This window comes from Pteropus vampyrus, unplaced genomic scaffold, assembly GCF_000151845.1.
Source record: "Pteropus vampyrus isolate Shadow unplaced genomic scaffold, Pvam_2.0 Scaffold31, whole genome shotgun sequence".
Classification (NCBI taxonomy): domain Eukaryota; kingdom Metazoa; phylum Chordata; class Mammalia; order Chiroptera; family Pteropodidae; genus Pteropus; species Pteropus vampyrus.
In genome coordinates, this window is record NW_011888812.1 from 2560869 (window position 1) to 2576352 (window position 15484).

The 15484-nt window shown below is 43.5% G+C and overlaps 1 protein-coding gene across 6 annotated transcripts in view; it reads left to right on the top strand.

Annotated features, from left to right (window-relative positions):
• PRR5L (proline rich 5 like) overlaps positions 1-15484 on the top strand; it is an 82696-nt gene that overhangs the window by 48531 nt on the left and 18681 nt on the right. For 5 of the 6 annotated variants that reach the window (XM_011356836.2, XM_011356835.2, XM_023528684.1 and 2 more), the window contains exons 4-5: positions 1823-1871; positions 13226-13283. In XM_011356836.2, coding sequence (XP_011355138.1) covers positions 1823-1871; positions 13226-13283 — 107 coding nt within the window. The remainder of the gene's footprint in view (positions 1-1822; positions 1872-13225; positions 13284-15484) is intronic. The other variant, XM_023528687.1, reaches the window with a different exon arrangement.

Below are 15484 nucleotides of genomic sequence, written 5' to 3' on the forward strand. Positions count from 1 at the left end.
AGATCCATAACCTGTCATTTGGTCCTAAAGCTGTGTGAGTCCCTCAGTGTCATGAGTACCCAAGATACGCTGGGGAAACTATTTGAAGCGGCTCATGGAAGAGATTAGTTTTTCCACTTTTTGATGAAGCCTGGCTTCTTCACCTCTGGTTTTGAGACTTCCCAATGGTCATGAAGACTTTGTTGGGAGGTGTTTTTCCTCCAGCAGCAGAAGCAGCCTCCGTCTGGGGCTGCCCACTGGGTTTCTGTTTCTTTTCTGAGAGAAGCCTCTAGACTCAAAAAGCCCCAATGCCCTACTCATTCTTGGTCCAGTGGCTGATGAAGTCTTCTATCTCTGTCAGACATGCACACATCTGGGGGAACCTCCGGGTTATACTGATGGGGTGGCCTTCCAGGAGCCTGCCATTGAATTGGATCTCAAAACGTGGTACCCACCACAGACACATCTTCTGTCGCATGAAAAGGAAGGTATTTTCCTTGCTCAACACGTGTGTGCAGCTCTCTAGGGCTCTTTCTGGTACAGAAATTTAGATCATGGATGTCTCTTCCTGTCTCAATCGTATCATGTCTGTTCTGCAGAGAATGATATCTTGCTGTAACTTCCTACTTATCCTACAGCAACATGTGGAAACACATTTTTGGGGGGCAGTTAATACTCAGCAGGCATTGTCAGAAGCTGGAGTGTTTTGCTCCGTAATAACCATGGCTGGTGAGATGAGTAAAGGAAATTATTCAAAGTCACGAAGAGTGTACTCCCTGGGGACTCATTGGATCTGGGAACCAGTTATTCTTGTTTTTAGCTCCCTCATCTTTGGGTCAAATTAAAGAGAGCAGAAGGGATGGTGCTGTGATTTGTCACAGGGAGAAGAGAGATCTGGTGCCCAAATCCTTATTTTTAATTTTTTTTTTTTTTTTTTAGCACTTAAGACTCTTTGAACTTATCTTGTGAGTATCTATCAACATGCTGTCTATCCACACCCTTCCCCCCAAGAGTAGAGGCTCCATGAGAACAGAGGCCTCCTCATCTGTCTCATTCACTTATGTGCACCTTATACTAGGACAGCCTCTAGCACCTAAGAGACAGCTCAGTAACTGTCGATCCAGGCAAACAAACTCTGTTCTCTCCATTGTGGTCCCCTTTGGAGGACTGCCTCAGTCCCTTGGGGGTGGGTGGTAAGACCACCCAAACCATGGTACCAAATTGAATATCTGTGATGGATTTGGAGGAGAGACGGGGTGGGGTTACAGGAAAAGATGTTGAATTTGCAGAAGGTCTCTGGGTTTGAATCTTAACTGACTGACTTAGGGAATGTCTCTCAGCTTCAATTTTTTTATCTGCATAGAAAGGATAATAATTGCCCCCAATACACATATACTTTATAATCTTTGGTTAAAGAATGTGTGAGAAATGCATTTTAAACCATAAAGTCTGCAAATGTAAGGGATTACAAAATTATGGTCTTTCTCTTCCTTGCTTTTTCTTGTTTGTTTGTTTTTGTTTTTTTGGCTTCACATGAAACCAGGTGCCCTGGTCTGCCTCTACCACTCTTTTGGAATTAGGATCTCTGGTGGCTGCCCTGTTGAGAGGGTTGTCTTTGTAGAATTAATTAAGGAGTGGATCCCCCTCTAGGATTTCCATCACCCTGATTCCCAATAATATTGGTGGAGGGGTATTACCAGGGCTGAGGAAAGTGCACCCTTCTGAGGCCTGGCCTCAGTCCCTGTGCCGTTGGTCAGCACTCCATCATCGTCCTGTGTCCGTGAACTGGACACCAGGAGCTGTACCATCGAGGGCTGCTTGACAGATGTTTCTCTCTCCCCAGGCGGCTGCTGAAGAGTGAACTTGGGTCGTTCATTACAGACTATTTCCAGGTAAGCCATGTGGTTCTGAACATCATCATTACTGTGCATATGGGGACAGATATCTAAAGGGATGGCTGATGTTATACACCTGGACATTCCTTCCACATTTAAAATGATGTATACCCAGTTCCTATGATGTGCTGGGCACTGCACTGCAGTGGCCACCCAGGAGCAGAAGGCAAGTGTGGTCCCTGTCCTTATGGAGATTGTAGTCTTCGACAGGCTTTTTGGTCTCAGGACACCTTTCTGCTCTTAAAAATTATATCTTATTTGGATTATCTCTATCTTCACCATATTAGAAATTAAACCTGAGAAACTTTACAAGATGTCTTAATTCATTTTAGTAATAAACCGGTTATATATTAGCATAAACAACATTTTTATGAAAAATAACTTTCAGAATAAAAAAATAGAAGAGTGGCATTGTTTTATATGTTTGCAAAACCTCTGCATGATCTGGCTTCTTGGAATGATAGCTAAGTCCTCATATATGCTTCCCATTCAATCTGTTGTGATATCACACGTCATGTCATTTCTGGAAAACTCCACAGAACACTCATGGAGGACGCAAGGTAAATTACAATCTGGGGTCATTAAGGGAATGGTTTTGACCATGTGGAAAAGGTCTGGTGGATCCCCCAGGGGACCCTAAACCACACTTTGAAAACTGCTTCTCTAGCAACATTCTCTCTCACCTCTATGAATGCATGGTATGTAATTGATATAATTATATGTACCCTTTAGCCAAGTTATTTCTTGTCCATAGCCTTTTGGTCTGTTCTGTTAAAGATAGAATTGTATCAGATGATCTAACATTCCTCTTGCCTAAACACTATTGTTATGAGGCAAATGAGTTCAAGGTTCCAGGTTTAATTGGAGGACGGTTTCTAACCCGCTGACAGAGCTGCCTTGCTGACTCTGTCCAAAGGCATATGGGGGGAGGGCGTAGGGAGGTGTTATATAACACCTTCGTGACGTCAGTGCCCGCTTTTCACTCTCTAGCTGAGTGGTCTTGGACAATCTCCTTTCACCTCTCTGTGCTTTGGTTTCCCCATCTATAAAATGGTAATAAAAATATGACCTACATTATAGGTCATTGTATGGTTGACATGAAATGACACATGTAAAGTACTTAGCACATTGTGTGTGCGTGTGCGTGCATGCGCACGAGCGACCACAGGATAGTGGTCAAGAGTGTGGTCCTCATAGTCAGACTACATAGGTTCAACTGCCACCATAGCCACTTAACTAGCTGTGTGATCTTGAGCAAGTTGCTTTACCTTTGTATTTTAGTTTCCTATTCTGTAAAAATAGGGGTTATAGGGTTGCTGTGAGCACTAAATAACTTATTATTTGTAAAGTGCTTAGAACAGTGACCAGCACAGAGTAAGAAAGTGATGTGTTCATTAAATTTATATATATATATGCATGTTTGTTACTCTGAAGTGTAATCTACCTCTTTTAATGAGAAAGTAACATAAAAATACATAATATCTCGGTTTCAGGTTGGTGGTATTATTCTGTATCCAAGGAGAACATACTTTTAAGACAGTACAAAGAATTTTTAGGTTATAAAAACAATACTGGCATCTTCATATTTTTTTTCTTTACATGATCTAGGAAGCTTAAACTTTTATAGGTACTTTAAAAGAATGACAAATGTCAGTCATTTAAAACACACTTACACCATTAACACAACGCATGCACGTGCGCGCGCGCGCACACACACACACACACACACACACGCACGCGCGAAAACAACCACTTAAATGTGGACAAAACAAGACCCTACAGAAGCCTGGAATTCAGCTGGTTGAAAGAAAGCTCCTGTCCAGGGAGAGATGAACAGAAAGATTAAGAAAGAGATAATTAGTCACAAATGTGAATCATTTCAGTTGCCCTTGATTCAAAGGTTAGTCTTGTCCTCACTTCCTTCTCTTGCTGCCTCTAATGATTGATTTTTAAATGCAGCTACAGAGAAGTGGTTTTTCAATCAGTCTTGGAGAAGCCTGACTGCCCAGCTGCCTTCCTCGTTGACATTTAAAATAGACAGGGTTTGGTGTGGTTTCAATAAGGTTTTAAATGTCAGTTGTCTTTTGGCATTGGGGGCTACCCTTAGGATGGGTGGGGAAGGGCATTTGGGTGGGGACTTGTTTACCTGAGAGGCCCTGAGGTTTTTGGAGTGGTTAATGCTGCTTGCAAAGTATGCCAGACACTTAACAACTAATAACTGCATGCCATTTTCTACTGGGAGCTTAATCAGAGAAACTACTTGGTGAATATTGAGTCTCTGAGGGTGTGGGTTGGGAACTGGTTTTCACAATTTCAAACTTGGGTTTTTTTCTTAGCTTAAGGTGCTAGACTGGAGAGAAGGCTGTCCTAGATTGAATGAAGATTTTAAGTTTCATGTCAGTGCAAAGCCTTTTTTTTTTTTTTTTTTTTTAAATATGTGTGGTTCTTTAGTCCTTAGAAAGTACCTGGTACATAATAGACACCCAATAAACCTTCTTAGGGGTGAGGGAGGGGTTGTCCATAGATAATGTGAGAAATCTTAGGTGGTACATGAAAACATTAGCCCTTGTGGTAATTTTTTTAACTAAATGTATTGGGGTGACATTGGTTAATAAAATTATATAGGTTTCAAGTATATAATTCAATAATGCGTCTTAATGCATATTGCATTTTGTGTTCACCACCCAAAGTTAAACCTTGTGGTTAGAAAGTGTTTCCCTTCCTTATTTTCCTTTAGTGCTTCTGTTTGTGCCAGGGAGAGTCTCGGTTTGTGCCACTGTCCTTCACACTTCTGCAAGACTAGGCAGAGAGCAAACTCAGTGTCTCCAGCTGGGAACTCTGTCTAATTAGGATTTCATATCACCTTTTCGTTTGCATTGAGTTCATCATTGAGGTGCATTTTATTTATGGCAAATGATGTTGCTATAGTTTCATTTTTAAATATTAGTGTTCCAAAAAAGTAGATCGATTTAAGAAAAAATAGTATGCAAAGAATAATAGTGTAGGTGGCCCTGCCTATGGCCACATTGTGAAGGTAGTTGGAGAGAAACTTGGGTTTGGAAAGCCCCGTGCTAGGTAGGCGTTATTTGAAAATGGGCTGGTTCCAAAGCTGTGTGGGGAAAAAAAAAAAAAAAACCTATCCACAAACAAACTATCCACACGAACAGGAAATCCAGGAGGGAAGGCTCATAGAAACCAGCCTTCACATTCAACTACCAGATGGAGTTTCAAGAAGGAAAGTCAGTGGGTTCCAAAAAGTACATTCCTCCTGCAGGGGAGAGGGAAGACGGTCTGGGGACAAGTGAGGAACAGAACTCAGGGTGGACAGGTAAGACCCCAAAGCCATGGACGTGGTTGTTAGACAAGGTCATGAATGGACCGCTCGGCACTGGGCTTCTCAAATGAAGAAGAGGGTCAGACGGTGGCCTCCCGCCATCTGCATTCAGCAACGAAGTCTGTCTCCTCCCAGACCCCCAACCCGATACCACCCAGAGTTTCTAAAGCCATCTCGGGGTCTGCTTTTGAAGGCAAACATTCTTTTTGCAGCTTTAAAGAAAGACTCACAGAAAGAATATCTTCATTGAAAAATAATGAAAATGCCCTGAGGTGAGGGCACGGGATGAGCAGGAGAAAACAGTGCTTATCTCGTGTCTGCACACAGAGGAGACAGGCCCTTTGATCCGCAGAAACACAGAGAGATTTCTGTAAGACACTGGCCGGAAAAATCTTTGATATTTCCAGCACTGATTTTTCTTTTCCCTCTGTCTGTTTTGAATCGTGCCCGGAAGGAAAATTGGGGTTTCTAAGAGGAACTCTATTATCCTGGCGGACAGCTCTGAGGGATAATTGGTTCCTTATAACTTTGGAAACTGATGATATGAAATGCTCTGCATTTTTCTGTCGCCTAATTAAGTCTCTTGGTGGTTCACAGCCTGGGTGTAGGAGGGGTTGCACTTTCTGTCCTTCTGCATCTGCTGGCTGCATTGTGTTTGTTAAAATCTTTTCCCCGAGCCCAGAAAGTTAAATTCCTTTTGGTTGGAACTAGAGTTTTGCTTGATGCAGAAACTCAGTCTATAGTCAATGGTTCTGAACAAGCTAGTACTTAGAAAAAGGGGAGATCAGTCACCATGATTGCCAATAGGTCATGGATGGCCTGGTAGTGTTTGATATAAATACTTCCATTAGTCGTTCATATCTTTGAGAGTCCCAGGAGGTCAGTATCCCCTTAGCTCATCGTTATCAGAGAAGATTCATTATGCTTATGACATACGGCAGAAAGCCAAAGGAGGAGACCGTGAAAGTGTCCTGGTCACCATGGAGTTTGAAATTAAAGATAGTGCAGAGATACAGATGCATCCATACGGGTAACACACAGCGTAGTGTTAGCTGAAGATCTGAATGGATGGTAAAAACAAGCCCAGAATAAATATATTTTGTAGGGACAAAGATGAGACTTGTAAGAATCCAGAGGAAGTTGGGTAAAGAGATGATAAAGAGTGGGGGAAATTTTTTTTGCACTTTCCAAATCCAAATTAAGTAGAGGAGAAAACTTCGTGCTCTGCTTTAATCAGCCCAGGAGGGCTTCTAAAACGAGTGGAATCCCTGCAATGGGAAAAGGGATAATTCGGTGAACAGACAGTAGCAAGGGGCAATCCATATATACTCTGCTTTGAAAATAAAATTGCGGCTTTGAACAAGTGAGGCTGGGAAAAGACAAAAAGAGGGTAAAGGATGATGGACTTTGGAGAGAAGGTCATTTAGAGGTTGTATTTTGGATTTGGCCAGTAGTCGGAAGAAAGGCATTGTGGGGTTTGTAAACATTGTAGTGGCCTAGAAGCATCCCTTGGCCATTGTGAGGGGTGGGAACGGGGTGGGACTTGTCTGGGGGCTGCGAGCAGGACCCCTGGATTTTTCAGGCTACGGTCTGTGGGGCTGCTCGCCAGCCAAGTGGTTACCTTTCAGCGGCTTTGCCACACTGAATCTCCCTGGCAATTTTATACAATTATTTGAATATTTTTATTGTACCTTTTTCAGATTTTATGAAGCTAAATGGAGAAATCAATCTTGAAATTGATAACCATAAAGCTTAATATAATTGAGATAAAGATGAAAATCCATAGGCATGCTGAAATGGCAAATCTTTAGCCTCATTGGACTTAGGTTATTGCACATTCAGTTGTTAAAGAGGGAACATGTAGGTATAAAATGCTGAACATACATCACCCAAAGATGAGGTTAATTAGGGATTTTATAATCCTTAGCATTATGGGAACAGAACACCTCCTTATATCCCGGAAGCATGTTGTTCCACATTAGTACATGTTTTCAGGAACCCATTATGTATGAAATTGGGTGATTTCCTATAGACTAGGCAAGGAATCCAGGAGCCAGGTTTACGGCCCCTGGGGGAGGGATGGAAGGTAGGGTAGAGGCTTGAAACGTGGTATTCAAATAAATGTAAACATGCAGCAGCTCGGTGGCCACGAGAAGTAAAGACTGAGTGGGGAGGGCTGAGAAATATTTGTTAGACATGAAAAGCAACAGGACAGCTTTTTCTGAGGTGATTTAAGAGCTAGAAGGAGTACTAAAATAAGGATAACAGTAATAGTGACTAACACTTTGGAGCATTTATGTGCCAGGCATTGTTCTCAGTCGGCAGCTTTCCAAGCGTGGTCCCCAAACCAGCATCTTCACCATTACCCAGAAACGTGTCAGAAAAGCGGATTCTCAGACCCCACCTCAGACTAACTGAATCAAACTGTGGGGTTGGGGCCTAGCGGTTTGTTTCAGCAAGTCCTCCATGGTTCTGATGCACACTCAAGTCAGAGAATCGCTCCGAGCATTTTTCCTGTGCTAAGTCATTTATTCCTCCTGACAGCCCATGGGAAAGGTTTTCTTAATACCATTTCTGCAGATACTGTAACTGAAGCTCAGAGAAAAGAGGTTATCCAAGATCATATAGCTGGTAAAAGATAGAACAAAGATCAAACCCTGGCCATCTGGCCACAGAGGAAAATTTTTGGATTCTACTTTAAATGTTAAAATGCCCTTAAGATATCCCCTGAAAACCCCTAGAGGAGAGAGATTCAGTGTTTTTCTTTTTTTTGAAGGGAGGAGAGGTGTGGGTGGAAGGGAGTCCAGAAAGAGACACGGACCATTTTCTTGCTACCTTGTAAAGTAACTTTTAAAAAGCTGATGTTCACCGTTTAATTATGACTGAGATGGTGCTAACTGAAGAATTAGCATTCATACCAAGTTTCCAGTCTTCTTCATTCTCCATCTGGGGATTTCTCTCTGGTCTCATCACACCCCCACACGTATACCAGGACCAGTTTATTAGGGACTCTCTGGGCCTGGGGGTGAGTTGTGTTTGTAAGACTTTTTGTTGCTCATCCAGGAAGGCATCCAAGTTCACAGGAAATGCAGACGTTCTTAGAAATGATGATCGTACTTTCAAAGTCACAGAGGGGAAAAAAATGGAGGTGGCCCGTGATTTTCATCCCTGGCTCGGTGCCAACAACAGGAACCTTTGCAGACACTGATTTCCCTGGAGACAATTGCCTGGAATTGTTGGTTCATAAAAGTCCTTGGTGGGCAGGCAGACATGCTGCCGTACCCCTCTGGGGAAGGAAAGAATGTCTCATTTGGGAATAGAATCTGCCTAGCAGCAAGGTATTTACTTGCTAGATACTGACCGCGGATAGTGGAGAGGAAGACCCCGGAAAAGTACTTTTGGAGAGGTGCAAGTTGGGAAGCTGGTAGCTAGATTGGGCAGCAGAAATGACCCAGCTGGATGGAAGCTTGGTGGTAGAACCCGGTTACATGGTCTGAGATTGCCAAGCCAGCTGCCCCCAGTGTCTGTGAACGTGAAATGGATCTCATCTACTTTCCCCAGTGGGCAAGGACCTAAGAAACCTCTCCAGTTGACAGGGTGGGAGAGCACTATGGCTAAAAGCACTAGCCCTTCTGCTGGGTAGGTCTGGATTTCAATCGTTGTTAGAACACTTATTGGCTGTGTGACTGCAGGCATGTTACTTAACCTCTCTGAGCCTGTTTTCTTAGTAATCTAAGTATAATCCTGGTACCTCCTTCAAAAGGTTGATGTGGTTACTAGACGAGATAACATATGCAAAGTGCTGGGTACATAGTGAGCAGTCAACAAATGATAGCTGTTAGTACCTTGGTATTATCTTTATTATTATTATTATTATTATTATATTATTATTATTATTGCTAAAGTAAACCATAGGATTATCCTGAGGGAAAGACATGGCTTTGGAGTCAGGCCAATGTGGGTGCAAATTCTGGTCTCACATGTGCCTGTTGCTTCTCTGAGCATCAGTTTCTTCATTTGTAAAAAGGGGATAGGATTGTGGCAAATGTAAAATGAGATAATGCATGAACAGGGTATAACTCACTGGCTGACAAAGAGTAAAAACAAATAAGTCTACTGTCATTCTTATTATCATTATCATCATTAGTGCTAAAGCATTAGAAGTGACAGGAGGCTAGCAGCTTAGCATTACAGAATGCCTACCGAGTGGAAAGTTCTTCCTTTTGGGAAGATGGAGGTAGGTGGCATCTCTCTCTGCCGCCTAGCTTGTTGGTTCCTTGTTCCCTGGAGTCCCTGTGGCTGGGTTGAGGGGGTGCCTGCTTGATAAGAGGTGAGTGCTGTTGACAAGCCCTCACCCTACAACCACACACCCTCTCTGCTCCTCCTGCCCACCCGCTGTGATTACCCGGGAAGAGCTGGGTCTTTCCAACTCACTGAAGACTGGGTGGTTTTGGATGCCTTCCCCAGACATCCTCGTTTTTTGCATTTTTCCTAGCCGAACCTCATTTTTCTGTTGGCAGCCCATTTTTCGATGTCTTAGAAAAAGTGGATATGTCAGCTGTTTTTCATTTCCACGCTCCTCTGCCACTTCATAAAAGTGCTGGTATTCCATGTCTAAGTTCATTTATGGGGTGGAGGGGGGTGCTTTAAGTAACAACGGGCCAGATCCAAGTCCCAAATCATTTTCTAGGTGGCTGCTACTTAATGTAACTGGTTTTTTTTTTTGGCTTGAAGCCTTGGGGTTGGGGAGGTGGTGGGGTTGATACCATCGAGCAGGAAGTAGGACAAGAGAAAAGTCATTTCTTCTCCAGCTCTGTGAGAATACAGCCCCGTCCCCTCTGCCCCACAGCAGACATTGCCCAGCACTTCCAGAGTCAGGCATTTGTTGGTCTGGGATACTGTGAGGTGAGGTCTGGAGAGAATAGATGCTTAGAAAGACAATGCAAAATAGGTGCTTGAGCCAAAGCTGGTTTTCTTTCTTTCTTTTTTTTTTTTTTTTAGGTCTCAGCAGCCTTAAGTCCCCCTGATATCCAGTTGGTATGTCCTTAGGTGAAGTGACCAGCAGACAGGCTTCATAATTCGCAGAGCCCAGTGTAAAATGAAAATGTAGCCCCTTCCCATGGGCCTGCTGCCACCCCCCACGGTGAACAGGAAACCCCCAAGAGAGTGTAACCTCCACAGTCTGGGTACATAGATTGGGTGGTCGAGAGACCCCTACTGAGTGACCAGCACATGCACCAGGGCACTCTCAGTCCAAGCCTTTCCCCAGGATTCTCAGGGCTCATGCCCAAACCCCTCCCCCCCACTAGTGCCTGGACCCCCGTCAACACAACCCTGTCACCACCTTGGGATTAGGATGACTGCAGTAGTAGGCCAAGGTCAGGGAGACCCCACAGAGCCAGGCATCAGGGGGAGTGGAGCAGGTGCCTGAGGTGGTGGGAGGCATGCCCACGAGTAACCTGAGGCCTCAAGCCCCCAGTGCATGTTCTCTTGCCCCATCAGACTTTACTTACAAAACACAAAGTCAAAGGTACTAAGAAGTGAAGATGGCAGCTGCAGAACATTAAACCCCACATGCAGGGCCCTTAGGAATGCAGGACCTTTTGGAACATAGTGACTGTAGATTCCTAGGAGGGAAGATTATTGGCTCTGTTTGAGAACCAGGTCAGGTAGCAGGCAGGAACCAGGCCAATCAGCTAAGAGGGGAAAGGCAGGTCATAGTCAAGGGTTTGAGCATGCAAGATGGGGCACAGCTCCACTGAGTAGATGGTGGGGCTGTGGGCTAAGCTGACCCAAAAGATCCTTCTCTTACAGCATGTGCTCCACAATAAGAGACAGAGACCCCACTTCCAGCCATAGTTTATTCACCTATAAAATAAGAACAAAATCTACAAAATCCCAGGAGTCTTAAGAATTTTCAAGATGCTTTTGAAAGGTACTGTAGCTCCCTGGAAAATGGGTCCACTCAAGTATCATCAAAACTGAGTGAACCATTTAATTTTGACCACAGGACTGGGAAGAGGGGAGAAGGACTAGATGATCAGTAAGGCCCCTTTTAACCCCAAGTTTTCGTTACTCTTACTTTGGTCCAAGCTATAGAATTTCAATGCTGTGTATCATGAGAACTTTAAAAAGAATGTTTTCATTTTTATTTCTCCATAATACACAAATATCTCCTTTTCTTTGAAAAAAATTTTTTTCCCAAATGTCTCCTTGAAGTAGGAAGAACTAGAAAGGAGAAGGAAGGAGAGCCTAGGCCATTTTTTAAAGCTTACCCCTTAAGAAACATACAAAGTGATTTTTGTCAAATGCAGAAAATGTCAACAGACTTAGGAACTCTCAACGTCTTGATTTTGATAGTCTAAATTTGATGCTGTGGTGTTTTCTTGCTTTCTGAGCCAGAAGCTGCTGGAATTCATTTGCTTGGCCAGATGGTAGAAAACACAGGGTTCCACCTTAATTACTTGTCCATTCCATAATTCTTTGTAAAGGAATTGATTTTTTTTCTTTAACCAAGTTAGTGTACTCCTGTGAGATGTCATTCTCGCTTTGATCTGAGGTTCCATCTGCCATCTCGAAACTAAATGATGACCATTATTTAAAAGTAGATCATATCTTGTGAATTTTAGTAGGACCTATGAAATTTGCTTTATGTGTATTAGTCACAGAAATGTGACAGTACCTTTGATGAAATATTTTAATATTTTTGATGTAGGCCCATTCATTACAGGTTCTACCTCCCACTCCTTTTATGAAGAGAGTTAGGCAAAGAGAGTAGCTATTATCATCAGTACCCACGACCACTGATCACCAAGGACATAAAATACTGTGTGTGGTTACAATGACTAATTCCTTTAAGAACTTTGTGGTATTGCTGGTATGATACCATTTTACAGATGAGGAACTCAAGATTCAGGGAAATTAAGTTCAAGATCACACAGCTAGAATGTGGCTGAACTGGGACTTGAACCCCTCTCCCCTGTCTGATACCCAGTTTTTTCCACTCTACCATGCATGCTCTGTTCAGCACTGTGTAACAGGGTTTTAGGGTTTTATAAAGAATACTAAGAAATGCATAGAATATTTTTGTAGGGTATATATCACCTTTAGCCTCCCTACCCCATAAGCATAGGCCTATAGTAATGATAATCTAACAGTGTGAGGTGAGTGAAGAGGCACCAGCCCACTGGTGCTCTGTGAGCTTCTGTGACTCACAGAGAGGCTGCTCTGTGCCTTATGGGACCAGATATATAGCCTTTCAAGGGAAGGAAGGGGTCTGGGTGGGAAGACTTGCCAGAAGCAGCAAAGGAGTATGGAAAGAACATGGCTTCTGGAGTTGCGAAGACCTGCTCTGTCTCCTGTGAGCAAAACTCTTCACTGAGCATCACTAAAGTAAGGATAATGGCATCGACCTGATAGGATTATTGGGAGGTTTGGGATTAAATGAGATGAAGGATATAAACCCTCAGATATACACAGAATGCTTAATCGTGAGTTGCAGTTGCAAAAAGACTTAATCTTACCATTCCCATAATTTTCCTGTGCACAGGCCCACTGGCTGACACACGCTCACTGCTGCTTAAGGTTTTGCATGCAATCTCTTACAAGCCAGTGAGAGGAACCCTAAATTTATCTTTTTTTAAAAAAAATCTATTATATCTGTATAATTTCCCATCTCCTCAGCGCTTCTACTTCTGAGTTTAGATTAAGGGCTTGGAAGATATCGGGTGTCAATGTCCATCCACAGAATTCAGCCAAGCTTGTGGCATGCCTCTTCCATGGTTGGGGGGACGAGGGTGAGTGCTGGGTTTGGTTCTTGTCTCACTCTTTTCCTATGGGATGTCTCACTGTCTTCTCCTGAAGCTTGCCTTCCAAGAGGACAAACGTCTTCTTCCACTTGGAGGCATGACGAGCATGCGAGCGCCCAGAACTCCGTGCTCTCTCCTGCTGGAAGTGGAAGAGGGTTGTCAGCTGTGAAGTGGCCCAACTCTTGTGCTTTTTTGTTCTCTTTTGGCAGAACCAGCTTCTTGCAAAAGGACTGCTGTTTGTGGAGGAGAAGATTAAGCTGTGTGAAGGCAAGTACAAGGCTGCCCTCACAGAACGGGGTCCCTGTGACTCAGCCTTTGATGTTTGGGGAGCTGAAGTGCTTCTGTCCAAAAGCGGCCGGCTCCAAGTGGCTGATTCACCCCGTCGGTTTCTTCTCCAGCTAGGCGGCAGCATTTCGGTTTGAGTTGGCCATTCATGGCATTACAAGTTAGAACTGTGTTTTGAAAAATGAAGTGGAATTGGGGTGGTCTTTTTGGGGACCTCATTAAGGGTTCCTCCCCCCATGGGATATGTGCTGGTGGTCTCCTTCATAGGGATAAATTATACTGCAGATCCTGCCATGGTGTTCCCTCTGGTCCATTCGGATCCAGGCTATTTCCTACTGGCCTCTATCATATTCTCGTGGTCATACATGACAGGAGGCCTGTGCATTTGGGAAACATTAGGCTAAGCAGACACCCACTTAAGGGTATATGATTTGATAGGCAAAGGAAAATTTTCTGGCTTTAAAAGATCTTAGGGCCCATACGACATGATAAAAAGGCAGTGAGTGGAGATGGGAGATGGGACCAGAAGCCAGAATCAGCCAACCCCATGAGTCTATCAGGGGCTCCTGTCAGCTCTCATCCAAGTGGATCCTGATCTTAGCTGCCGCCTAACTTCTTCAGTGACTTTGGTCAAGTTTCTAGTTTCTCTGAGTCTTGGTTTTTATCATCTCTAAAATAATCAAACGGGGGTAGGGATTATAGGGAGGATAAAGTGTATAAGTGACATAGCACCATACCCAGCACGTAGTAGGTATGCAAACTGGTTCTGTCTTTATTTTTTTCTACTCTAGCCTAGAGACCTCTATCTGTAGGTCAAACTTACTTCTAGACTGAGACTTAACAGGCATTAGGTCATCCCTTTTTAACTCCATTCCCTGGGAAAGAGACTGGCGTCTAGTGAAGTGGCTTCTAGAAAGACAAAGTCAGAAGAAAAATGAGAAACTGACCCTGGAAAGTTCAGCGGCATACAGTAAGTGCTCACCAAACCTTTGGGAGAATAAAGATTAGAAATTAACCTCTATTTGAGAGCCGACTGAACCTGTAATCTTGTTTCCTTGGAATATATCTATGCTAAGACTTTCCAACCTTATAAGTATCCACTAACCCAAGGCCTTATTTGTAAGTAACTTGCTTTGGTGAGAGCTAAGTGGCCCTTTTGCATTTTGGTGGCAGGCTAGTACACAGATGTAGAAGGTGGTGGCCTAAGAAAGGGAAGAAAAAGAAACTTGGTCTCTGGCTACATGATTTGTCTGTAAGTCATTTGGGCAATTATTACATGTTCCTGGAAATGTGGAAAAAAATCAGCTTTATGAAAAAGATACTGAGCAAAACCAGAGATTCAGATGCCCTGAAAAAGGAAAGTTGAATGTCTGTCACTCAAGTGACACGCAACATAGGTACATTCAGAGCGAAAACTCAGAAATGGAGCTAGATGGGGAAACAGGGGTCATCCAAGATTCTGTGCCTCAGCCCCCAGATGTGGCTGGAGCATGTGGGGCCGGGTGTTGTCTCTGGGTCCCTCTAGTTCTGGGGTGTGGGGGCCCTTTGTGCACAGTGGAGGCGCATGTAGGGAACCTTTAAGGGTCTTTCACATCTTCAGCCAGAACATTAGTACTTTCTTTTGTGTATTACAGCTCCAAGAAAGATTTTGTTTAGATAAAAGCATTCTCTTGCTATAAAATCTAGTTTGGAAACAACTGACATGATCCATCCTATCGCTGAACAAACTTTATTGACCTGTTTGCTGATATACATACTGCCCCACCCCCCACCACCTTTATTGCTGCAGAAAAGGCAGAGGCAGCTCATATCCATGTGTTGCTCTTTTGTGGGACATACCATGTGACTCTCAGTCATCTTTTCTATAGCTTTAGTGACCTTGACTTTAAAGAAGTTTCTCATACCTATTCTATATACTTCCAGTGATCTAAACTCTCATGGCACATTAGTGGAGTTTTATAAGATAGTCATCTAGAACCTTCCATCCAAACCTCCCTCATCTTTGCAGGGAGCTTCATCTTTGACTTGTGGGCTGCCTCTAGAGGTGAAGTCACCTCCTTCCTTTAACTCTTTCTTCCCTGGAGTTACCCTGTTTTGTTAGTCTGTGTCTGTCTGACGTTCTTCTCTGAACATGTTCCAAAACCTTCATTGCTCTCTGAAGTCTGCAGCCAGCAATTAGACCT